At 46.8% G+C, this 24842-nt stretch overlaps 1 protein-coding gene across 1 annotated transcript in view; it reads right to left on the bottom strand.

The window, feature by feature from the left end:
- The window catches only part of STMN3 (stathmin 3), a 59364-nt gene that overhangs the window by 29720 nt on the left and 4802 nt on the right, over positions 1-24842 (bottom strand). The window contains exon 2 of the mRNA XM_082273050.1: positions 2278-2373. Within this exon, the coding sequence (XP_082129176.1) occupies positions 2278-2373 (96 nt within the window). The remainder of the gene's footprint in view (positions 1-2277; positions 2374-24842) is intronic.

Genomic DNA, 24842 nt, shown 5'->3' with positions numbered 1-24842 from the left:
CAACGTCATAGGCTCTTTACCGGGATCGGAGATGCGGTGTGTCAGAGTGACACACCGCACCTCCGATCGCCGCTCTGCGCGCCCCCCATATGGCGCCCAGTCAGGATAGTGCAACCACTTTGCGGCCGTCATTTTGCTATATAACGGGCGGGAAGTGGTTAAAAGGATAATGCACTATGGAATGTCCTCTTTCATTTGCATAAACTGCGAAATCAGTCCTCTGAGATAAGAGGAGTGAAAGCTGATGAGGCTGGTAGGTGGAGGAATTCAGTCTTCTTATTGCACAAACCCTTTGTGCTGCAGGTGAGCGCGCACTGCACACAGAGCTGTTTCAGCGGGTGGAAGGACGTAGCACTAAGCACTTTATATTTGTTTGGTTTGAAGAAGCTCTTTGATCACATTATCATCATATTTTTGCCTGTATTGGAAAGGCACTGCATGTATTGATGGGATCACAGACTGTATTATAGATTATCACCTTTTTTGGTCACGGATTGTATAAAAGACTATCATTTTTTTATTTGTTTTCATGTTATCAACTTTTTATGTATATTATGAAAAGGCACTTTCAATGATTTTTGTCACCAAGTATTTATGCATGAATAGTGCACCACCATTATCCATATATATATTCTGCCAGAATTTCTTTAGCTCTGAGTCTGGAGTACATACCCCAACTTTTATAGCCACACTGATAAATCAGTCACCTTAACCACTGCAGGTCCACGGTGACGGTTTTACATATTACAGTACAGTAAAACCTTGGTGTGAGAGTAACTTGGTTTGAGAGCGCTTTGCAAGACAAGCATATTTTTTTTAATGCATTTTAACTTGATATACAAGCGATGTCTTGATATACAAGTAGCGTCATGTATAAAAAAGAAGAGAGGAGCCTCTAAAGTGTAGCAATATTGTTACATTTAATGAAGGTTCAATATTTAGCAACTCACATGGTTGATGATTAAAACAGGCACATCTAAGTATGCAGGCATCCGGGGTGAAGCTGTCCACATAGATCCTTCTCACAGCCATCTTCATCATCCCTTCCCCGCTGCACTCCCTGAGTGATTCAAAGCTTCATTTTCAGATCACTCTACTGCAGGCTATTCTTCCCGGTCAGGATTGCAGACTGACAGTGGTGAGAGTCGGTGGTTCAGAAGATGGTCTATGTGGACAGCTTTACCCCGGATGCCTGCATACTTAGGTGTGCCGCATACTTAGGTGTGCCTATTTTAATCATCAACCATGTGAGTTGCTAAATGTTGAACCTTCATTAAATGAAACCATATTACTACACTTAGAGGCTCCTCTCATCTCTCTTATATTCTGTAGCTCTGCTAGATTTTGATTCTAATTCCCTTGGGAAGGCTGCATATTGTGGATGGACATTTTATGGTTACACAACCTATCACATTGCTATAATCTTTGTATATAGACTATAAACCGAAGGACTTTTTGAACGAATCATCTGAGTTTCCATTATTTCTTTTGGGGAAATTCGCTTTGATATAAGAGTGCTTTGGATTACAAGCATGTTTCCAGAACGAATTATGCTCGCAATCCAAGGTTTTACTGTATATATATATATATATATATATATATATATATATACACACGTGATCCGGCTCTATGAGGAGGGCGCCTGGCGGCAGCTTGCTTTCGCTGTGATCACACACACAGCGGGAGCCCAGCGGCAGGTACTCCAGGCTCGATGACCACTGGCACCCGCCTATTGTTCAGTACAGAAGCAGAATGGCGATTTTTTTTTATTTGCTATTTTTTTGCCACGAAAGTGGAGTTACCCTTTAAAGCCCAGCTCTGGGTTCTGGGTTCCCAATGTTCCCCCACCAGTAGTCAAGGAAGCAGCATTTTTCTGTAGTCTAATGGGCAGGGCTGACAACACTTGCTGGGATTTTAAAGCAGCAGAGGCACCGTGTTGTCGACCCAAACTGGATTTCTGGCAGATCAATCTGTATTTTTCTGTATTTAAAGGGAAGAAACATGGGGAAATTTTCGGGTATTGCATTTTTTTTTTGCACAGTGGTAATTACTTTACATCACCCACAATGGTTGTGCCCAGGATTACTTTTAAGACGAACAGGGGGACAAAAATTGGGACTTTAAATGAGGATATGACAAAGTAGGGTCAATACCTCCATCCCTAAAGCAATTGAATAATTATAAGGGAGTTTGGGACTTTAAATGAAACCGCAGGATTACATCATTGCAGAGTATTTTGCATGCACAAATATAATTTGTGTGTGAGACATTACTGACCTTCATACTGGTAGATTGTGTTGGGATGGGGCTGGGAGTAGAAGCAAGAGCAGATCAGAGACAGCATAGAAAGTTCCTTCATCTTCTCTTTGTAGGCTGCAATAAATAAAAAAAAGGAATGAACAAAATAAAAGAATTGTAGTAAATCAGATCAGCAAGATTAGATCTGGCAGGGGAGAATACCTGCAAGTGAAAGTGAAATTGTTGCAGAAAAAAGATCTTGCCCACTTCTGCCAGGCCTAACTGTACTGTGTAGAAAAGCTGTGTAAATCTAAGGAATGGATGGACAGAAAGGTCAATCCTTTGGCTCCCATATATGTATTTCGTCTGTGTCTTTAGCTGTTTGCCTGGAGTTCTGGATTAAAGAGATTTAGCCTCACATATTTTTTTTCTTGCTAAGTTCATGCATGCTAAATAAATGTAAGTATAACGCTTCCACGTATATATTACTTCACAGAGGTCATCACCATACTCCCCCTTGCAATGTCTTTATCTGCTTTTCTCTCTAGAAGGATGGAGCCATATTTGTTCAGACATCATTTAGGGTTAATATCTACTTCCTGTGCTGGATGCTACAATCATGTAAATCTTGGTGGCTGTGCAGAAAACGGCCGTGTTCACAAATGTCTGATACAAATTGGTCCCAGCTTCGGTCTCTCACCTTGTGAGGTGCTACAAAGTTACAATGTATAGTCTGCAGCAGATTGATGATATCATCTCAACCTAGGCAAAGATCCTGGACTGGAAATCAGGGACCAGACTCCATGCTACAGGTATGGTTCAGCATGATAGGTACAATGTACAGTCTGCAGTATATTGATGATATCATCTCAGCCTAGGCAAAGATACTGGACTTGAGATCAAGGACCAGACTCCATGCTACTGGTATGGTTTAGCATGAAAATGATATCATCTCAGCCTAGGCAAAGATACTGGACTGGGGATCAAGGACCAGACTCCATGCTACATTTATGGTTGATCATGATAGTTACAATGTGCAGTCCGCAGTACATTGATGATATCATCTCAGCCTAGGCAAAGATCCTGGACTGGAGATCAAGGACCAGACTCAATGCTACAGGTATGGTTCAGCCTGATAGTTACAATGTGCAGTGTGCAGTATATTGATGATATCATCTCAGCCTAGGTAAAGATAATGGACTGGAGCTCAGGGACCAGACTCTATGCTACAGGTATGGTTCAGCCTGATAGTTACAATGTGCAGTCAGCAGTACATTGATGATATCACCTCAGCCTAGGCAAAGATCCTGGACTGGAGATCAAGGACCAGACTCTATGCTACAGGTATGCTTCAGTGTGATAGTTACAATGTGCAGTCTGCAGTACATTAATGATATCATCCCAGCCTAGGCAAAGATCCTGGACTAGAGATCAAGGACCAGACTCCATGCTATAGGTATGATTCGGCCAGATAGTTACAATGTGCAGTCTGCAGTACATTGATGATATCATCTCAGCCTAGGCAAAGATCCTGGACTGGAGATCAAAGACCAGACTCCATGATATAGGTATGGTTCAGCCGCCTGATAGTTACAATGTGCAGTCTGCAGTACATTGATGATATCTCAGCCTAGGTAAAGGTCCTGGACTGGAGATCAAGGACCAGACTCCATGCTATAGGTATGGTTGAGCATGAAAATTACAATGTGCACTCTGCAGTACACTGATTATATCATCTCAACCTAGGCAAAGATTCTGGACTGGGGATCAAGGACGAGACTCTATGCTACAGGTATGGTTGAGCATGAAAATTACAATGGTCAGTCTGCAGCAAATTGATGACATAATCTTAGGCAAAGATTCTGGAATGGGGATCAAGGACCTGGCCCCATGCTACAAGTATGGTTGAGCAAAATAGATACAATGAGCAGTCTGTAGCAGATTGATGATGTCAACCCAGTGGTGTCACTATGGGGGTGGGGACTGCAACCGCATGACACCCGCCAGAGGGTGACACCATCAAATAGGAAGTGATATCTGACCGTGATGGTGTCACCCCCATCCATGGGGGATGTGGCAGGGCACTGTGGCAGGCTAGACAGGAGAAACCCGATGCGCTAGCCTGTCCAGTGTCTCTGTAGTGTCTCCACTCTGCAGTGGCAGGATCGAGCACTGTGGCAGGCTAGCTAGGGGGGGAGAAGTGAACACCTAAAATAAATTACTAGCCTGCTCAGAGCCCTGCTTGTGTTTACTGCAGGGCTCTGTGGTACGCTAGATAGTAGACCCGGCCGAGGAGGAGCCTGGAGGGAGGAGGAGGAAACAAAATCTGGACTACACGTATTGTGTAATATATGCAACGTGCTTAGCCAGAATCTGCCTCCCTCCCTGCTCCTGTTGTCCTGCTGCAGTGCTGTTGTCCTGCTAACTCTTCATTGCTCACCTCCTGATGACGTCTTGATGATGAAACGCATAGGGGCGGGCTCATCGGTTATGCAACATGCCATTTCTCTCTAGTAGAACGCACGCTGGCTCCAGGGGACATCGGAGCAGGTGGCAGTTTCTCGGCAGATCATTCCCAGTGCCGGGATACAGCACCTATCTTGTGAGTGGACATACTTTTATTTTTCATGCACATTTTAATAAACAGTATTGTGCTATGATGTGGCTTTGTTCTTTATTTGAGCTGGACATCACAATGGTACTAAAAGCCTTTTAGACCTAAAAAAGGTGGGGGGTTGACCAGTGCTATGGAGTGATATAAAATTATAAATATATACAGGTATAAAAGCTGCCACCAACCAACCCCTAATGAATAGGGGCCAAAGCCTAGGTTCACCTAGTGGGTCCAAATCTGCAGGTGAGTATGCACCCTGGTGTGAGTTTGCATGGGGATTTGCAGTGATTTATTTGCATGTACATGGATCACTTCATTATGGAATTTTTTTGAGGAACTTTTTTCACTGTTCTCACTGTTCTCACTGGGAGCATACTTGAATTAATTCATAGAATTTTTTCTGTTGATGTTTTTTTCTGTATTTTATGTAGCGTTCAGTTAATTGGGTATACAACCATCTAGCTGCAGCAACCTAGTTACTTTGATTATTGGAATTTGGTTTTTCAGATATTGACACTGTGTGCGAGTGATCATTTAAATAAAAAAAAAAATATTATTTTGCCCTCCGGGGAACACTATAAGAAATTATAAAGAACTATTTGCATTCTGCAATGGAACAGTCAAGGCTTTCTGATCTTGCGATATTATCAATTAAAATTGAGTTTGCGAAATGCATGAAGGCCAGGAAAGAAAAGTTCTGATTCAAAAAAACCCGCCTATAAAAAGCTGGACTTTATAGGGTCAGTATGGGAGACCACACATAATTAATAAAAAAAAAATGATCTTTATTGATACACAAATAAATTCAATCGAATATGAGGTCAAGGCCTCACAACAATTCATATATACTGTATAGATGTATATATATATATGTATATATATATATATATATATACACATACATACATACATACATACACACACTATATTACCAAAAGTTTTGGGACGCCTGCCTTTACACACACAAGAACTTTAGTGGCATCCCAGTCTTAGTCCACAGAGTCCTGACCTTAAACCGTAGAACACCTTTGAGATGAATTCGAGTGGAAACTGCGAGCCAGGCCTTCAACATCAGTGCCTGACCTCACAAATGCACTTCTGGAAGAATGGTCAAACATTCCCATAGACACACTCCTAAACCTTGTGGACAGCCTTCCCAGAAGAGTTGAAGCTGTTATAGCTGCAAAGGGTGGGCCAACTCAATATTGAACCCTACGGACTAAGACTGGGATGCCATTATTGTTGATATGTGTGTAAAAGCAGGCTTCCCAATACTTTTGGTAATATAGTGTACATTAGAAATACCCTATTGATGGTATCGGAGGTCTTTGAATAGATAACATTCATGAGCACATCATATCGTGAACAACATGCAATGTGCTCATAAATGTTATCTATTCAGAGACTTCAGACACCATCAATAGGATATTTTTAATGTATATACAGTAAACCCCCGCTTCAGTTTTTGCGGTCCCGGTTTATTGCGTTTTTTTTTTTGTAATGTTATTTTACTATATAAATCATTAAAAATGAAATATTTTTGTGTTTTCCATAGCTCTTGCTATGTCTCTCAGTATCTTTTATGTGTTTAAATGAGTTTCTATTGTTTTAAAAGTGTGTTTAAAGACCTTAAAATGCTTTTACACGTACTGTGATAGTAAAAAAAACATGCCTACAATGCATTTTAATAGGGTTTTTCTATTTCGCTGATTTTCACTTTTCGCGGCTGGGTCCGGAACGTAACCCCCGCAATGGAGGGGGGTTTACTGTACACGAATTGTTTTGAGGCCTTGAGCCCATGTTCTTAATATAAAATGTTATATGTGTATCAATAAAGATATATTTTTTTTATTAATTATGTGTGGTCTCCCATACCAAGCCTATAGAGTCCGGCTTTCCCCAGCGGGTTCTGAATAAGTCAGCCCACATCCTTTTTGTATCTATTTCGGATGTGGCTTTTATGAATCACATACTTCTTTGTCAAAGTTCTGATTTAGTCGAGAGGTTATCTAAATTCTTGAATATTTGTTCCTGTTTATTTTTGTGTTATTTAATGATTTATTAATTCAGTAAAGTTTAATGTTAAAATAAACATAGTTCTTTAAAAGTTTAAACTTTGAGTTCTATTATTTTCATATGATATTATTCAAATTTGCTAGTTGCTTGATTGTTGTTAATGGCACTACTATTGCCATTATATGCAGTGTTATATGGGGAAAAAATTATTGGGGGGGGGGGGGGGTGACACCATGTTTTACTGCACCAGGTGACGCCAACCCTAGTCTAGTGACACCAGTGTATCAACCTAGCCTAGGCAGAGATATTGGACTGGGGCTCAAGAAGAAGACTCTTTGCCACAGGTATGGTTGAGCATGGACATTACAATGTGCATTCTGCAGCAAATTGATGATTTAATATCAGCCTAGGCAAACATACTGAACTGGAGCTCAAGGACCAGACTCCATGCCAATTGTGGAGCTGAAGATGTGATCCAATCTCTTTTCTCCCACAACACAATGTTCAGTGCCTCAGGGGCCAATAACTAGGTGGCATTGTCATGTGATGGTAGAGTCTGGGGGGGGGGGGGACCTCATCTCTTTGTTCAGGGCTGCTGATAAGGCAGTACAGCCAGCCCTTCAGTACTAAGCCCGGGCCCCATCAGTTCAAAAAAGGGGGCCCAGCCACCTGTTCAGCAGGAGGGCCAGCTGTACTGTCTTATTGCAGACACCGATCCTCTTCAGTCTCCCACTGCAGCGCTGCCAGCTTCGCCTCCTCTCCCTCTCTTTGGCTGCACTGCAAGGGGATTCGTTTTAGCACATGCGCTCCTTCCATCTGCTGTCTGGGCCCCCCTGTACCCGCCTTTCCCTCACAGCGCTTTAAGCTTCCCACCCCTCTGGCTGGCAGCTGCTTTGGGCACACAGGTGGGTGTCATTTACTGGCCCCTTCTTTTCCTGAATAAACACAGTGAGCGATCGGTACCAGTCACTCTTGTGTCCATTCATCACTGATGCAGAGTAAACTGTGTTCACTATGCTTCAGTTTGTGAATGAGCAGGGCCTCAGAGCACTTCCTATCCATTCATCTGTGCAGTGGAGGCTGTAGTGAAAGGGAATGATAAATTTATATCCTGAGTCACTTTTAGGGGGACGGGCTGTCATGTAGGCTATGTGCGCTAACTAAACCCCTGTCTTTAACGGATACTGTTGGACAGGTTAATTTGGTTGGTAAGCAGACTGGTTGGTGAGTTGAGCTGGGAAATTTCTCTGGTTTTGTCTTTCAGGCTGTATGGGGCCCCGGTGATATTTACCAGCAGCCCTGCCTGTGTTGAACTAGAATAAATATAAGAAAATGTGACCTTTATTGGCTGCATGCTTGTTCTTGCAGGTCTTAATATACTGAACACACAGCCAAGCCACTATCATTATAAGCAATTGGAAGTACAGTATTCCTTTCATGACAGGTGCACTTTAAGGGCGAATTAAACATGTTTGTAGTAAACCTGAAAGGAGTGTTGTTGCAAAGGAAAGATGAACAAAGGGAATAAGTCCAAAAAAGTTACAGGTGTTTTGAAACTTGAGGACAATTGCAAGATACAGTGTATGTGTGAGAGCTAGTTTCTCTTTCTTTATCGTACATCATGGGACACAGCAGCCATAATAATTACTATCTGGGTTATACGCCACCTATAGGTGAATGGACACTGGCAACCAAAAAGACAGGAAGTCCCCCTCTATATAACCCCTCCCATACAGGAAGTACCTCCATTTTTTCGCCAGTGTCCTAAAGGTGATGGTCATGGTTGGAGAAGCTCTCCATAATTTTAAAGAAGAAGAAAAAAGATTATGCTACTATTCCAGTTAAGATCTCTGGATCCAAGGGGATTGGCAATCAGATCCAGCTGAAAGTGGAAGACTAAAAGGATGGTACCTGAGCCTCGGTAAAGGGAAATGAGGTATTGCCTGTCATGCGACCCTCTTGGGCGCTGGACCCTGGGATCTGGACCCTTGGTAAGACTAACTCCAAAGGCATTCTGGCAGGGTGCCCTACAGGTCCAAGGAAGTGGCCATAAAAAATTAGGGGGACCTGGTCCTTGAAGGTCAACAAGTTACAGAACCTGCCGCAATGGGTGAAGATTGGATTCTAGCTATAGGCAGAGTCCTGCGGTGGGAAGGGTAAGTTCATTTTAATTATGATGCACTGTTACCTTCTAATTTAACAGATACCTGATGTCATGTTTTATGTCTCCACTAGAAGCAGTATGTGTATTCAGCTGTGGCATGCGTACCTTGGATGCCTTACATTTTTCTGCTCTCAACCCCCCTGATGCTTGGCAGGCAGCAGGACTTTGTACATCCCACCCATGCATCCTCTTACTCTCTGTGGCTCTAGGTTCAGGAAGTACCTTGGGTGGCCATCCCTACGGCGGGAGATCATGTGCGCAAGTTCAGCCTATTTACATGCAGGAGCATGCACGTGGAGTCGGGAGGGGGGGGGTCCGTGATGTGTTGGCGTGCACGTGGCATGAGTATGTGCACATAGCACGCCGCACATGCCCAGTAAGGGGCGGAGACATTTGAGGAGTGTTCCAGGCAGCGTGAGCTTCTGCCAGAAGCTGGATGGGACACAGAGCAGCTGCAGCTGGGTGCATAAGTCACAGTGGGTGGATGTGTACAGGCACTGACAGGGTACAATACAGTAAGCACCTTAAGTTTTCTTGTCTGGAGCAATGTCCTCCTGGAAAAGGAGTGGGGGGGGGGCATGCCGTCAGGATTGGAAGATCCTAGCCGTGCTTCCTCTGTGTATACCTCCCCTGAGAGGCTAGAGGCGACTGGCTAATCCAAGCCATTATGGTTCTCAGGCATAGTAGACACATCTAGTGCTTCTGTCTCAGCCTACATCACTAAGGATGATTTGGCATCAGCTTTACCCGGCCTTGATGGAAAATGTGCTGGCATGACTACTTCAGTGTCACAAGGGTGGAGGGGGGTGATAGATCCCCCTCACCTAAGCCCCTCCCCCCACATTTTACTTCAGGATTGCACAGAGGATGTGGAAGAAGTCGCTGTAAATGGCTTAGAAGTAGGCCAAGCAGAGGATTCCATTTCTGGGGAATCAGGGTCTGAGGAGCCATTCTCAGCCTCTCAATCCCAGAGATTGTTAATTCAGTGTCTCACTGAAATGGTCCGGCGGTCTGGATTTAAAATGACCTCCCTAAGAGATTTCTGAAGTCTCTTTTTCCCCATTAGGCTCGTTACGCCCTTCTCAAAATTCTCAGGCTTTTCCCTTACATCCGCTCTTAGAGCAGATAGGATTTTTATTCCTCCCAAAAGGTTTTCTTTGTTGTATCCTATGGAGGAAAAATTCACAAGAAAATGGAGTATTCCTACAGTGGATGCTGCTATTTTTTCTGTAAACAGAAATTGAACCTGTCCTGTAGATAATGCCCAGGTTTTTAAAGATCCAGCTGATAAGAAATTAGAATCTTTACTAAAAGCTTCCTTTGCTATTGCAGGGTCTGCAATACAACCACCAGTGGCAGCTATAGGAGTTTGTCAATATTTGAAAGACTGTTTTAAACGGGTGTCCAGGAGTGTTCCTTCTCAGGGAGAGTCTGCTGAAGATTTATCAGATTTACTTCGGGCTTTGTGTTTTGCAGTGGATGCTCTTAGGGCTCTTTCACACGGGCGGTCCGATCAGATCCGCCTGTCAGTTTTTTAGGCGGATCTGATCGGATGCCCCATTCAGCCCTATGGAGCAGCGGATGTCAGCGGTGACATGTCCGCTGACACCCGCTGCCATCCGCATCCGATCCTGTCCGTGAAATCCGGACGGATGGAAACCCTATTTTCCATCCGTCCTGAGGATCGGATCGGATGGGATCGGATGAGAGCGGACAGGCGGTCCGCTCTCATCCGATCCCCCATAGAGGGCAGCGGGGGCTGAGACACCTCCCTCTCCGCACTGCAAGCGGAGACGGAGCTGTCATCCGCCGGCTCAGCGGGGATCGCGGATCGATTCCCGCTGAGCAGCACGGATCCGCCTGCGGAGGCGGACCGTGTGAAAGAGCCCTTAAGGACTCCATACAGCAAATGTCACGGTTTGCTATTCTGTCAATTCATATGCGCAAAATCCTGTGGCTAAAAAGTTGGTCTGCGGAAATACCATGTAAAAAAATTGCTGGCTGACTTTCCCTTTCATGGGGAGCGCCTATTTGGTGATGATCTGGACAAATATATCCAAAAGATTTCAGGGGGGGAAGAGTGCGCTTCTACCAGTTAAGAGGAGAAGTAAACATCCTACTTTTAACTTGTCTAAGATTCCCAGTACTTCTAATCCCAAGCAGTTTTGACGGCCTCAGCCATATTGATCAAGAGCCAAGCCTTCAGGTCAAGGGCAGAAGAAACCCTGCGCCCAGAGGACTACCAAGCTTAGCTCTACTCTACCTGGTGAAGGAACGCCCCCCACTCAGTAGGGTGAGGGGAAGGCTGCTACAGTTCTCGGAGGCCTGGGTGGAAATGATTCAGGAAAACTTGGTTATTTCCACATTCTCGCTGGGGTACAAATTTCGGGTGTTTCCTCATCTTCGGTTTGTAACGTCAAACATAACTACAGATCCTCGAAAAAGAAGATCCATTTTTTCTGGCTCTGGACCATCTGAGGTCTCAAGCAGTGATTACAGAAGTTCCGGACGACGAGAAATTCAGGGGTTTTTACTTAAACCTTTTCGTAGTAGCCTAGACAAATGGAGATGTGAGACCTATTCTGGATCTCAAAGCTCTGAACCAGTTCTTAAACATTCGTACATTTCGAATGGAGTCAATTGACTCAGTCATGGCCTCTTTGCAAGGAGGAGAATTTCTAGCATCCATAGACATTAAGGAAGGCATACCCTCACATGCCAATTTTTCAGGCCCATCAAAGATTTTTTGCACTTTGCAGTGGAAGACCGTTATTTTCAGTTAGTTCTCAAAAACCCTAGCTCCAGTATTGGCTATTCTAAGGTCTCGAGGGATAGCAGTGGTAGGATAGATGGATAATCCATTACTAAAGCCCCGTACACACGCATCGAAAATTGTCAGGGAATCTTCGTCCAACGTCCGATCTGCCGATTTTTGGCTTGTTAGTATGATGCTTCCGACAACCGACTCCGACTTTTCGGCCGAAAAAAATCTGGTGTGCAGACTATAAAATTTTTGTTGGCGGCCGATTTTCGTGCAGTCAGTACAGATTTCGACAGGGAAAAATCTTATGAGCAAGACTGGGCATGCTCAGATAAGAAAGAACACAAAGAAAGCAAACCAACACATGACATCACTTCTGAAGTAGATTTTTGTTGGGCGAGAAAATTAGTGTGCAGTCTAGGCACATTCCAACCAACAAAACAGAACTCTGGACAAAAGACGGACGATCGGTCGGCCGATAATCGTTGCGTGTGTACGGGGCTTTATAGACCTGTCGGCTTCTACTCTAAGCCAGAATTTGTTCCGGGCAGTTCAGTTCTAAGAACATCTGGGTTGGATTCTGAATTTGGCAAAGTCAGCGTTGCAGCCGGTTAAGTTTAGAGTAACTGGGTTTCCTTGTGAACACAGTACAGGCAAAGGTGTTTTTGTCGCCAAGAAAGGTTGTAGCCCTGAAGGATCTGGTTTGGATTGTAAAAGGGAAAATAATCCTTCTGTACATCTTTGTATGAGGTTGCTAGGGAAGATGGTGTCCTCATTCAAAGCAGTTCCTGATGCCCAATTCCATGCCAGACCTTTACAGAACAACATTCTATCAGCTAGGAGCAAAAAGATTGAGGCCCTAGATTGTCGCATGTCTCTAGTACCGAGGGCACGTCAGAATCTAGGTTGGTGGTTGGTAGCCAGGAATTTGGAGAGCAGAAAATCCTTTCTTCCAGTAGTCTGGAAGGTGGTGACTACAGATGCCAGTCTCTCAGGCTGGGGAGCAGTTCTGGAGGAAGCCACTGTCCAAGGCAAATGGTCTTGGTTATAAAGGAGCTTCCCCATCAATATCCTTGAAATCCGAGCAGTTTGTCGGGCATTAAGGTACTGGACCCTATATCAACCATCAGGGGGGCACCAAGAGTCAGTCAGCCCAGAAGGAGGTGGGTCACATCCTATCCTGGGAAGAGAAATTTGTTCCATGCCTGTTGGCGGTTTTCATTCAAGGAATAGAGAACTGGCAGGCAGACTTTCTGAGTCGCCAGCAGATGTTTCCAGAGAAATGGTCCTTACATTCCGAGATCTTTGCATTATTTGTCAACGCTGGGGGATCCCGGACGTAGATCTGTTGGCATCCAGCTTTAACAACAAGTTGGACAAATTTGTGTCCAGGACCAGGAATAGGCTCACAGACGGAGTGGATGCCTTAATAGCTTGATGGCGTCCTCAAAACCTGATGTGGCTTACACGTCTCAAGGGAGGACCCTCTTCCTCAGAGGGGCGGAGTGGCAATGTTGGCTCTGAGGAAGAGGGTCCTCCCTCGAAACGCGTAAGCCACATCAGGTTTTGAGGATGCCATCACGCTATCCAGCAGTAGAGAAGTGTCCTGGAAGCGAGCGGTGCCCATTTCCTATATACTTGTTCATATCCTACGTTTGTGAGTATATTGTACGCTACCCTTCTTTGATTTTAATAAACTTTTAAGTGGTAATGCACAAGGTCGGTGCGCCCTTCTCTTGTTGTTTTCTTGTAATGCTTTTTGGATATACTTGGTCCTGAGGGGGGCAGCAAGACCACTTCATGTGTGTCATAAAAACGGCTGAGTATTCACCTTCCCGCATACCACTCGAGCGCAGGAGAGATATTGTTTTTTGGAATTCTACGTCCACACCAAGGGTTTTTTCCCAAGGTGGTGTCTGCTTTTGATTTGAATTAGGACATTATACTGCCTTCCTTTTTTCCAAATCCTCAAACAGCAGAGGAAACGTTATATTCTATTGATGTAGTATGTGCATGTAAGGTCTATTTGAAGAGGTCAGCTCAGATTTAGAAGACCGACCTTTTATTCGTACTGCCAGAAGGGCCCAGGAAAGAGCAGGCAGCATCAAGGTCTACAATTTCTCAGTGGATTCACCAGGTCATTATCCAAGTGTATGGTTTTAAGGGGAAGGTTTCACCTTTTCCGGTAAAGGCACAATCTACCAGAAGTGTAGGTGCTTCTTGGGCAGTTCGCGATCAAGCTTCTATGGCTCAGATTTGCAGGGCCGCTACTTGGTCTTCGGTGCATACATTCACTAGATTCTATCAGGTGGATGTTAGGACCCTCTGCATTTGGCCGCAGTGTGCTGCAGGCAGCTATGTAGACCTTTTCGGTCTGATGGCAGTTTTTTTGTATTTAGTGTCCTCCTCCCCTCAAGCGCATTGCTTTTTTACCTCCCAGATAGTAATTATTATGGCTGCTCTGTGTCCCGTGATGTACGATAAAGAAAATTGGATTTTTCCTACAGCTTACCTGTAAAATCCGTTTTTTGGAGTACATCATGGGACACAAAGGCCCCTCCCTCTTGTCTGGGATGTTTATTGCTTGCTACAAAACTGAGGTACTTCCAGTATGGGAGGGGTTATATAGAGGGGGACTTCCTGTCTTTTTGGTTGCCAGTGTCCATTCATCCATAGGTAGCGTATAACCCAGATAGTAATTAATATGGCTGCTCTGTGTCCCGTGATGTACGATAAAGAAAAGGATTTTACAGGTAAGCTATAGGAAAAATCCAAATTTCTCTTTTGTTCATTAATGGACACAGCTCCTGATATTCATAACCATTGAGTTATACTGCCCCTTACAGGAGTAGGACTTTAGGCAGAAAATAATTCTGGCAATACCCATGGGCAGTCCTAGGGGGTATACTCTCTCTCTCTGCTATAGCCAGTTTTTTTTCTGCCTAGTCAGGAGTAAGGACCTAGTTTCTTGCTGGGATCTCTGGTCCTGGCATTATTTTTTCCCCAGAAATGTTTCTCCTATTTCTTTTCCTGTGAGGTCTACAATAAACTGCCGGACTGGGCAACGGGCTGGATAATCTAGATCCAGTGGTCACCCTAGTCTGGCCAGCGAGCACGCACAGACCTCAGCTCCACGCTAGGTCGGCCACGACATAGCCCCACCGGATGGGTCTCAGCCCAAGACACAGCTTTTTTCCTGGCTGACAGCCCCCCATTTTGATGGCGAGGGGTTCTGTCTAGAGCGGTGCCCATCTGGTTCCTGGTATCATGAGTAAATGCCCCCCCCCCCATCTCCCCCTGGAGGGTTTTGGGGTGCACGTGGGCCCCTCAATGAGATGGTCGGATCCTCTTCCCATTGGCACCCCCCGTTGCCAAGTCCCTCATCCTGCCCCCCCCCTCCATGCTGGGGCTGTTTGGTTGGTCTGGCCACTTTTCTGGGATGGGGGCAGGGCGCTAACTGGTGATGGGGGCCAGGGGGGTGCGATCTTGCCTGGATCGGTTCCCGAGGCCTGGTCTCCTTCCTGGGACCCTGTAAGCCTCATGGTGCCACACGGGGCTGCAATTTTGTTGTAGCCTGTGTGTTTCTATACACGGCGGCCATGTTTGTGTAGCCTGGTGGCCATTTTGTTGTGGTTTGCCATTGGAAATAGCAGCGGCCATGACAGTGGAGCCCTGTGGGCAGTGATTTCGGCGGTGGGAGCCCCTCCTCACCCCCTGGTGCTGAATACTGGATCATTTTACTTCCTGATCACCACACATCTAGTGCAGATTCTCCTGGTGGCTGCAGGTGCCTGTTTCTGTGGGTGGTGAGTCTGGTAGGGTCCTCTCCCTCTCTGCTGAGGATCGCTTTGTGCGTTGTGCTTAAAGACTGAGTGGTGCTGCCAGCGCAGTGGGGGTTAGCAGCGTTTTACACTTATTGTGGGGTCCCCCAGGTGACTCATGGAGTCTTTGGAGCACATTTCCCCACCTGATGCCCTCTCTGAGGCTGCAGGGCCCTCCGGGTCCCAAACATCCATCCATGCACTGATGGCAGTCCTGGAGTCCCTTGTGTCACGGGTGGTTGGGCTTGTGGGCGACGGGATAGCAAAAAGCACCCCCCACCTTCCCCTGCCCCATCAGATCCTGAATCTGTTTCGGACGCGGGTCACCCTGCTGGGCCTACAACCTTGTGCCTGGAATCCTCTGATAGTGAGGATGATTCCTCCATGTCTGCGACCTCGCACGAAAAGGCGCAGATGGATGCACTGATTGCATCTGTGCATGAGACCCTGAAGATGAAGGATGCAGCTGAAGCTGCAACGGAGGCGCAAGTGCCCTTTGGCACTTACAAGCCATCCAGAGTGGCAAAGCGCAAAGGTGTTTCCTTTCCCTGCCTATTTTGACAGCATTGTCGCTAAAGAGTGGGGACGACCAAAGTGTCCCTGGGTGGACCCTCTGGTTTCCAGATTAAACAAGGCAACCATGATTCCAGTTGAAGAGTCCCCGACCTTTAAGGATCAGGCTGACCGGAAGGAAGAGGCTGTGGCCCGCACTATGTACGCTCTGGCTGGTTCGGCAATGAGGCCAATATTCACAAATGCGCTATTGTTGCAAACTCTGACCGAGTGGGCTAAACTCCTACACCGTGACCTGGAGGAGGAACAGCTCCCCCTGCCTTTGCCGAGCTGGCAGACCAGCTGGTCCAGGGGCTGTTTATCTATGATGCTTTTTTGGATGCGGCTCCCCTGATGGCTCACCACTCTGTTTTGGCAGTGGTCCTTTGGCGTGTCTTTTGGCTCCAGTGCTGGCCTGCAGATCAGACTTCAAAAAAGGCCTTAACTGATCTTCCTTTTTAAGGAGATCGCCTGCTTTGAGCTCCCCTGGATGACATCATTAAAGGTCTCACAGGGGAGAAGAGTACTTTTCTTCCATAGACTACCAAGGGCAAGGAACCTCATCATAAACGTGGGCCTTCCTTCTCAGCTCATAAGAAGTTTTTTCGGCCCTCAGGGTCGACTGACAAGGGCTCAAAGGTTTTCAGGGCTTCCTCTGGAGGATTCAAACGAATCTGATCTGGCAAGCCAAGATCTGGCTTTTCCAGACTCGTGGACAATGCTCCATCTGCATGAAGGTGCACCCAGTGGCGTACTAACGGGGGGGGGGGGGGCGGGGGGGCGGACCGCCCCGGGTGCCACGCACTGGGGGGGGGGGGGGTGTCAGGCTGCTCGGAATATCAGTCAGTGTGAAGGAGCTGCAGCTCCTTTAGTCCGCGCTGCTCGCGGGGGCGGCGGCCGGCGGGAAGAAGGTGAGCACTGAGCAGCCTCCTTCTGTGTGACTGTCTGGATAGGAGAGGAGATGGGACAGCTGGATATAGAGGGATTCATCTTTCCGTATTTCTCCTGCTGCCGTTGAATGGCCAATTCTCCTCTCCCTCCTGCAGTCAGTTAGCGGCAGCAGGAGGAATATGTAAAGATCAAATCATCTATATGCAGCTGTCCCATCCTCTCTCCTATACAACTTGCTGGCCCCCTAGTGCTCTCCAGCCCCCCCCTGCCCTTGCTCTTAACACCCCCCCTGTTCTAAACACCCCCCCTGCTCTAAACACCCCCTTGCTCTAAACACCCCCCTGCTCTAAACACCCCCCCTGCTCTAAACACCTCCCCTGCTCTAAACACCCCCCCTGCTCTAAACACCCCCTTGCTCTAAACACCCCCCCTGCTCTAAACACCCCCCCCCCGCTCTAAACACCCCCCCTGCTCTAAACACCCCCCTGCTCTAAACACCCCCCTGCTCTAAACACCCCCTTGCTCTAAACACCCCCCCTGCTCTAAACACCCCCCTCCTGCTCTAAACACCCCCCCTGCTCTAAACACCCCCTTGCTCTAAACACCCCCCCTGCTCTAAACACCCCCCCTGCTCTAAACACCCCCCCTGCTCTAAACACCCCCCTGCTCTTAACACCCCCCTGCTCTTAACACTCCCCCTGCTCTTAACCCCTCAGTGCTCTTGCCCCCCCCAGCGCTCCTTAGCCCCCCAGTGCTCTTCAGCTCCCCGCAGTGCTTTTAATCTCTCCCCCTATGCTCTCTGGCTCCCCCAGTGCTCTCCACCCCCCTGTGCTCCCTGCCTCCCCCCTCAGTGAGTTCCAGTTCCCCCCATGCTCTCCATCCCCCTGGTTTTCCCTGTCCCCCCCCCCTCAGTGCTCTCCACCCCTGCGCCTTCCAACCCCCCTACAATGCTTTTCAAACCCCTCTTAATTCTCTCCAGTCCCCCTCTGCGCCCTTCAGCTCCTCCAGTGCTCTCTGCTTGCCCTGTGCTCTCCGGCCCCCCTAATGCTCTTCTATCTTCTATCATGTCTGCAGTCTCTGACCTTCTTTTGTATCATGTCTGCAGTCTCTGACCATCTCTTGTTTCATGTCCTCAGTCTCTGACCATCTCTTGTATCATGTCCTCAGTCTCTGACCATCTCTTGGATCATGTCCTCAGTCTCTGACCATCTCTTGGATCATGTCCTTAGTCTCTGACCATCTCTTGGATCATGTCCTCAGTCTCTGACCAACCATCTCTTGGATCATGTCCACAGTCTCTGACCATCTCCTGTGTCATGTCCTCAGTCTCTGACCATCTCTTGTATCATGTCCTCAGTCTCTGACCATCTCTTGTATCATGTCCTCAGTCTCTGACCATCTCTTGTATCATGTCCTCAGTCTCTGACCATCTCTTGTATCATGTCCTCAGTCTCTGACCAACCATCTCCTGTATCATGTCCTCAGTCTCTGATCATCTCCTGTGTGTTGTCTGCAGTCTCTGACCATCTCTAGTATCCCGTCCGTAGTCTCTGACCATCTCTTGTATCATGTCCTCAGTCTCTGACCATCTCTTGTATCATGTCCTCAGTATCTGATTTCTTTTGTTTTAGGTCCGTAGTCTCTTACCATCTCTTGCATCATGTCCTCAGTCTCTGACTATCTCCTTTAGTATGTCTCCAATCTCTTACTCAAACTTAAACACATTGATAATAGTATAATAGTATAATAGTATTAGCTATCTGTCTATGCCAAAGGTAGGACTGTGCAGAGGAGGCAGAGAGTGCAAAAGGGGGAACTGTGATTAGAGAGACAGGGGGGGGGGGGCAGACTGCAAAGGGCACTGTGATAGGGGGCTGGGAAATTTGTGCAATAAATATTCTTGGAGACATTACAAATTTTTGCGGGTGTTTTTACATTTTAAAGTGGGGGGGTGCCAAATATAGGATCCGCCCCGGGTGCCAAATGCTCAAGGTACGCCACTGGGTGCACCCTCACCTGTATCGGGGGTGGTGGGGACATCTTCACTGGTTTCTGGACCCGTGGACTTCCCGGGTGCAAGACAAGTAGGTCCACGAAGCAATTTGGTCCGGCTACAAGATTGAGTTTCGCTCTTGTCCCCTCGGCAAGGTTTTTTCCTTTCAACTTGTGCCTGCCCCCAAACCGCTTACAGGGCCTGTTTGGGGCGGTACAAGACCTGTTCCTTCAAGGGGTGATTGTCCCGGTTCCGACCTTGGAATGTTTTCAGGGTATTTTACTCAAACCTGTTCACAGTTCCCAGGAAGAAAGGCAAATGGCGTTTAATCCTGGACCTCAAGGTGCTAAACTGTTTTGTGCGGGTACAGAAGTTGAGAATGGAGTCCATTCAAACGGTGATGGCATCCCTGAGTCAGGAGGATTTCCTCACCTCCATTGATATCAAGGATGCCTACTTTCACATTCCAATACATGCCAGTCACCAGCGTTTTCTCCGCTTTGCTGTGGGAGAGGAGCATTATCACTTAACTATGGTGTTATCCTTTGGTCTCGCGTTTGCTCCCCGGGTCTTCACAAAAGTGTTTCCCCCGGTGCTAGCTTTGCTACACCAACGGATGATCGCGGTACTGGGCTACTTGGATGATCTTCTTCTGCGAGCGGAGTCTCCCTCTGCTCTGGCGGAGAACCTGGAGATCACAATATGAACTCTGCGGGAGTTTGGCTGAATTCTGAATTTCCAGAAGTCTGCTCTGGTTCCATCCACAAAGCTGGACTATCTGAGCCTGACTCTGGACTCGACTTTAGTCAGAGTGCTCCTTCCTCTGGAAAAACTAAAGAAAATGCAGGCTGCAATTCGCCTCCTGTCGGGGAGGCATCCTCAGGAAGCAGGGCTGGCCATACCATGGGTCCCACTGGGTCCATTGGACCCAGGAAACACTTAGAGAGGGGCAGCAAATTGACTCCCAAGATTTTGTTTTCAGCAGTTTTGTGTATCATTAGTTTGCTGCGCGTTACGGGCAGCATTTTCCCATCTCATACTGCCACATGTAGTGTAAACTGATGAGTATGAGGAGGCGGAGCATCTCCTCCAGGGCATGTCCCTCATGTTATCGTGGTGTGCGCAATGACGTCAGACATCAGCGCACTCCATCTCACGCAGGGCAGGCTGGATCTTCTGGGGGGTTGCCGCGGCAGACACAGGAGTGATAGGAGGACTGACAGTGGTTGTTTGGTGGACCTGTCCGGTGGAAGAAGATAAAAGTATATAATATTTTCTATATTTTATGTGTATAGAAAATATTGAATGTGGGGGCAGCATTTTAGTCTTGGACCCAGGCAGCACAATGTCTTGGGCCAGCCCTGTCAGGAAGCATTCTGCTCAGGGGATCTGGACGCTGGAAGAGTCCAGACTACCGATCAAAGTCTTGGAACCCGAGTGATCAGACTGTCTGGATCATTGGGTGGATCGTCTTCAAGGTTGTCCAGTGTGCCTTCAATCTGACAATACCACGGCTGTGGCTTATGTCAATCAGCAAGGGGGCAGAAGAAGTGTCCTGGTGGCTCTGGAGGTAGCTGGCATTCTAAGCCGGGCAGAACGGTTCGTTCCATACCTCTCCGCCGTACACATTCCCGGGCTGGAAAATTGGCAGTCGGAGTGATCCCTTCATCTAGAGGTGTTTCATCACCTGTGTCTCCGATGGGGCACGCCTGAGGTGGATCTGTTGGCATTTCGGCAAAACAGAAAGGTGCAGAGGTTTGTAGCTCGGTCACAGGAACCTCTGGCGGACGTCACAGACACGCTGGTGGCCCCGTGGGGTCAGTATTGTCTGATTTACGCCTTCCCTCCTCTCAGGCTTATGCCCAGACTTGTATGCAGAAGCGAGGCAGAAGGGATTCCGAGCATCTTAGTGGCTCTGGACTGGCCTCGCCAGGCTTGGTACGCCGTTTTGGTGAGGCTGGTCGCGGATATTCTTTAGCAGCATCCTCTCACCTTTGAAAGCTAGGAAATCTACTTCTAGGAAGATCTGCCATCATACATGGAAGATGTACATTGCGTGGTGTGAGTCTTTTGGAGTTCATCCTCAGTGGAGAGGATCTTACCCTTCCTTCAATTGGGGGTTGAAAAGAAATCGGCCTTGAGTACGATCAAGGGCCAGGTATCGGCTTTGGCGGTCTTCTTCCATCGACCTTTTGCCACACACTTCCTGGTGCGTAGCTTTCTTTAGGGTTCTTCCAGTGCAAGCTCTGTTGCCGCCTTGCGATCCTAATTTGGTGCTTTCAGCTCTACAGGAGCCTCCTTTTGAAATTATTCAGAAGATTCCCCTGCTTACATTGTCCCAGAAGGTGGCCTTTTTCGTGGCTATCACCTCTGCATGCAGGGTGTCGGAAATTGCGGCTATATCCTGTCATTCACTTTACCTGGTGATTCACAAGGATAAGGTGGTTCTTCGCCTCTTGTCTGTCGTTCATTCCAAAGGTTGTCTCTGATTTTCATTTGAATGAAGACATTGTGTTGCCTTCCCTGTGTCCCAGGCCTAAACATCCGAAGAAATTTGCCTTGCGTGCCTTGGATATGGTCCGGGCAATTAGGGTGTACCTGGCAGCTACTGAGTCTTTTAGGAAGTCTGACTCTCTATTTGTGCTCACGGATGGACCTCGAAAAGGGTTTTTTGCTTCCTCTGCGACCATTTCCAGATGGATCAGACAGACGGTGGTTCAGGCCTTTTCCATCGGGGGTCAGGTTCCTTCTTTCCCTGTCAAGGCACACTCTACTGGGGCGCTTCGTGCCTCCTGGGCTTTCCGTCATCAGGCGTCAGTGACGCAGGTTTGCAAGGCAGCCATCTGGTCATCTGGTTTTACAAAGTTTTATAAAGTGGATGTGTTGACATCTGCTGATGCTTCCTTTGGACGCAAGGTTTTGCAGGCTGCTGTTTAAGAGGACCTCTTTGAGGATGTATTGTTTTTTTCAGGTGGGCTCCAGTTGTTTGGTTGAGCTCCTGTTGCCTAGTTGGTTAATGTTTAGCCTTGGAAATTTTTTTTGTTGTTCCTACCCCTCATCTTTAAAGCGGAGTTCCGGCCTGAAAAAAAAATTTGATAAAAATACCCCCGGGACAATCAGGGCTAGTGCATTTCAGCAAAGATAGCCTCTGAACTGTCCCCGGTTTCACTTACCTTTTAGAAGAAATACTTACCTTGAAAATGTCTTGTCCATCCCATATGGAAGAAAAATATATTTCCAATATATTTAGGGAAGAATTTTTAGAAATATATTGAATATGGCCAAAATTGTAGCATTTCAAATATATTTCCAATATATTTGGGGGAAAAAAATGAATTTTTTTAAAAAATATATTTTAAATATATTTTTCTTCCATGCGGGCAGCGCTGCAATCTCAGGTGTGGGCAGCTGAAGCCGGAGCATCCTCTTCGATGTCCTCTTCGGTAACGTCGGAGTCCCAGAATGCCCTGCTTGTCACTTCCGGGGCAGGCGCGTCATCCCTGCACAGCTTCTGGGCATGCCCAGAAGCTGTTTAGCAGGGAATGACGCGCCTGCCTCGGAAATGACGAGCAGGGCTGGTGCAGGCGCATTGACTCTTGGGAGCAATGATGCTCGGCCCCCAGGAGTCAATGCAAGCAGGAAGTGACGGCAGGGGCCATGTCCACAGAGGGAGGAAGAGGAAGGAAGGTAAGTATATTTTCTTTAAAAACAAGGTATGTGGATAAAAAAAAAAAAAATTAATTATTAAATTATTTTTCAGGTAATTAAGAGCAAGCGGATGGCAAAATTTCTTTTTTAGGCTGGAACTCCACTTTAACACTGCTTTGGGATGTCCCAATGGTTATGAATATCAAGAGCTGTGTCCATCAATGAATGAAAGAGCAAGTGTGATTTTTGACTTACTGTAAAATCCATTTCTCTGATGTTCATTGACAGACACAGCACCGACCCCTCTATTGAGTGATATTTCTCCTGACACTGCTTGTAACAAAACTGAGTGGCTATAGCTGAGTGAGAGGGAGTATACCCCCTGGGACTGCCCATGGGTGTAGCCAGAAATATTTTCTGCCTAGTGTCCTACTCCTGTAGTGGGCAGTATAACCTAATGGTTATGAATATCAAGAGCTGTGTCCGTCAATGAACATCAGAGAAATGGATTTTTCGGTAAGTCAAAAATCTCATTTTTTCTACATGAGGAAGATGGCACCTGATGCCAACATGTAGACATCATCCTTTTCTCCTCGCAGACGGTTTCCAGTCCCTAGACAAAGCCTATGATTCTCAGAAAACTCAGGCGTGTCGCCGAGGACTCTGAATTATTCCCAATCCTCCATCCTAATAAGCTGGTATAAGTACAACCTTCCGTCCTCCAGAGGCATGGAGCCTGACGCCAGCCTGACGCCCTAATTACTCCACGCCAGACACAGGCAGCTGGCTACAGATGTGTGCTGTGGGTGCAAAGCAGGAAGCGAATGTCAGAGCCAAAAGGCATTTTCTGTGAGACCTCCACCGACATAGGAAATTCTGGAAACCAGGATATTTCAAATTAAAAGCTGTTTTTATCACAATTATATCCAGCTAGCACTTTTCATTTCTTGTTTGCAATAAAAAAAAAAAAAAATGATCTTCAACGCATGTCTGTTCCTTCTACTATATGATGCTGGCTGTTAGAAAAGTCAGAGCTTTTATTGCATCTCTTAAAGCTGAACTCATGGAAAAGTAATTATTCTCCCTTTCTGTGGGGCTACTCGTGTCGATCCAGGGGAGTGGTAAAAGCATTTTTACGAACTCATGCTCCAGCAGTCACAGGTCCTCTGACATCGTCAAGTTCAAAGCAGGGTCTGTAACCCTGCATTGAACGTAAGGGCCCTGCTGCTGGAGCATAGGGGAGTGCCGACTGCAAGTGGAGTGAAGGATCAGTGCATTTCCCAGTCCCCTAGGTCTGGACCTATTCAAACATTTAACCCTTGAAGTGTGGAAGCAGCCTATGTGTAATTTACAGTTTTACCCTCCAACTACTGAGAACTCCTCTTCCTGGTCTTGCACTTTAATGGACACACTGTCATTGCTGACCTCCTTCTGAAAATGCTAGTTGCCTAGCTGCCATACTGGCCCTCTTGCGTAAACTTTTTTCCAGTGTGACTGCAAGTACAGGCCTTGTAAGCAGCTGGTTTGGCAGCCCCTCCTTGCAGTCACACTGGAAAAAAATAAAAGTAAAGGTCCAGTTAACTTCTACACCCCTGAGGATATAGGTATTTATTTCATTACGGTGTTAACCCCCAATACTCAAACACGCATGCCTTTCTCTGCATCCTCAGCTGCATGGGACATTGAATGAATGGGGAGTGCTCTAGTGCTGACCGACTTCCTGTTCATTCACAAACTGAAGCATAGTGATCACAGTTTACTATGCTTCAGTTATTATTGAACAGTCAGCAAGTGTGTTCCCTGTGTTCATTTAGAAAAGGAAAGTGCTGGCAAATTATATATTTACTAGTCCCTTTCCGCATTCTCCACCCTGCAACATCCCCTTTGCAGCAGCTGGGGGGAGAGGAGAAAAGGGAAGACAGTAGCCCTACAGGGCGGGGGGGGGGGGGGGCAACACAGGGTGTGCCCAGGCACACTTGGCATGCCCCCTGAGCATGCTTATGCCAGAGGATCAAGAATTTATTTTGTTGCCTGCAAAAAAATGCTTTAAAAGAAGCTATCACTTTGCTTATTTGGTGTCTGTTTAAAGACACCACACCAGTTACCCCTCTTATACTTACCTCTCCAGAGATCCTCCACTGCTC

Source organism: Pelophylax lessonae (assembly GCF_965119305.1).
Source record: "Pelophylax lessonae genome assembly, chromosome: 11".
Classification (NCBI taxonomy): domain Eukaryota; kingdom Metazoa; phylum Chordata; class Amphibia; order Anura; family Ranidae; genus Pelophylax; species Pelophylax lessonae.
Note: the sequence above shows the minus strand (reverse complement) of the source record. Positions and strands in the feature narration are given on the sequence as shown.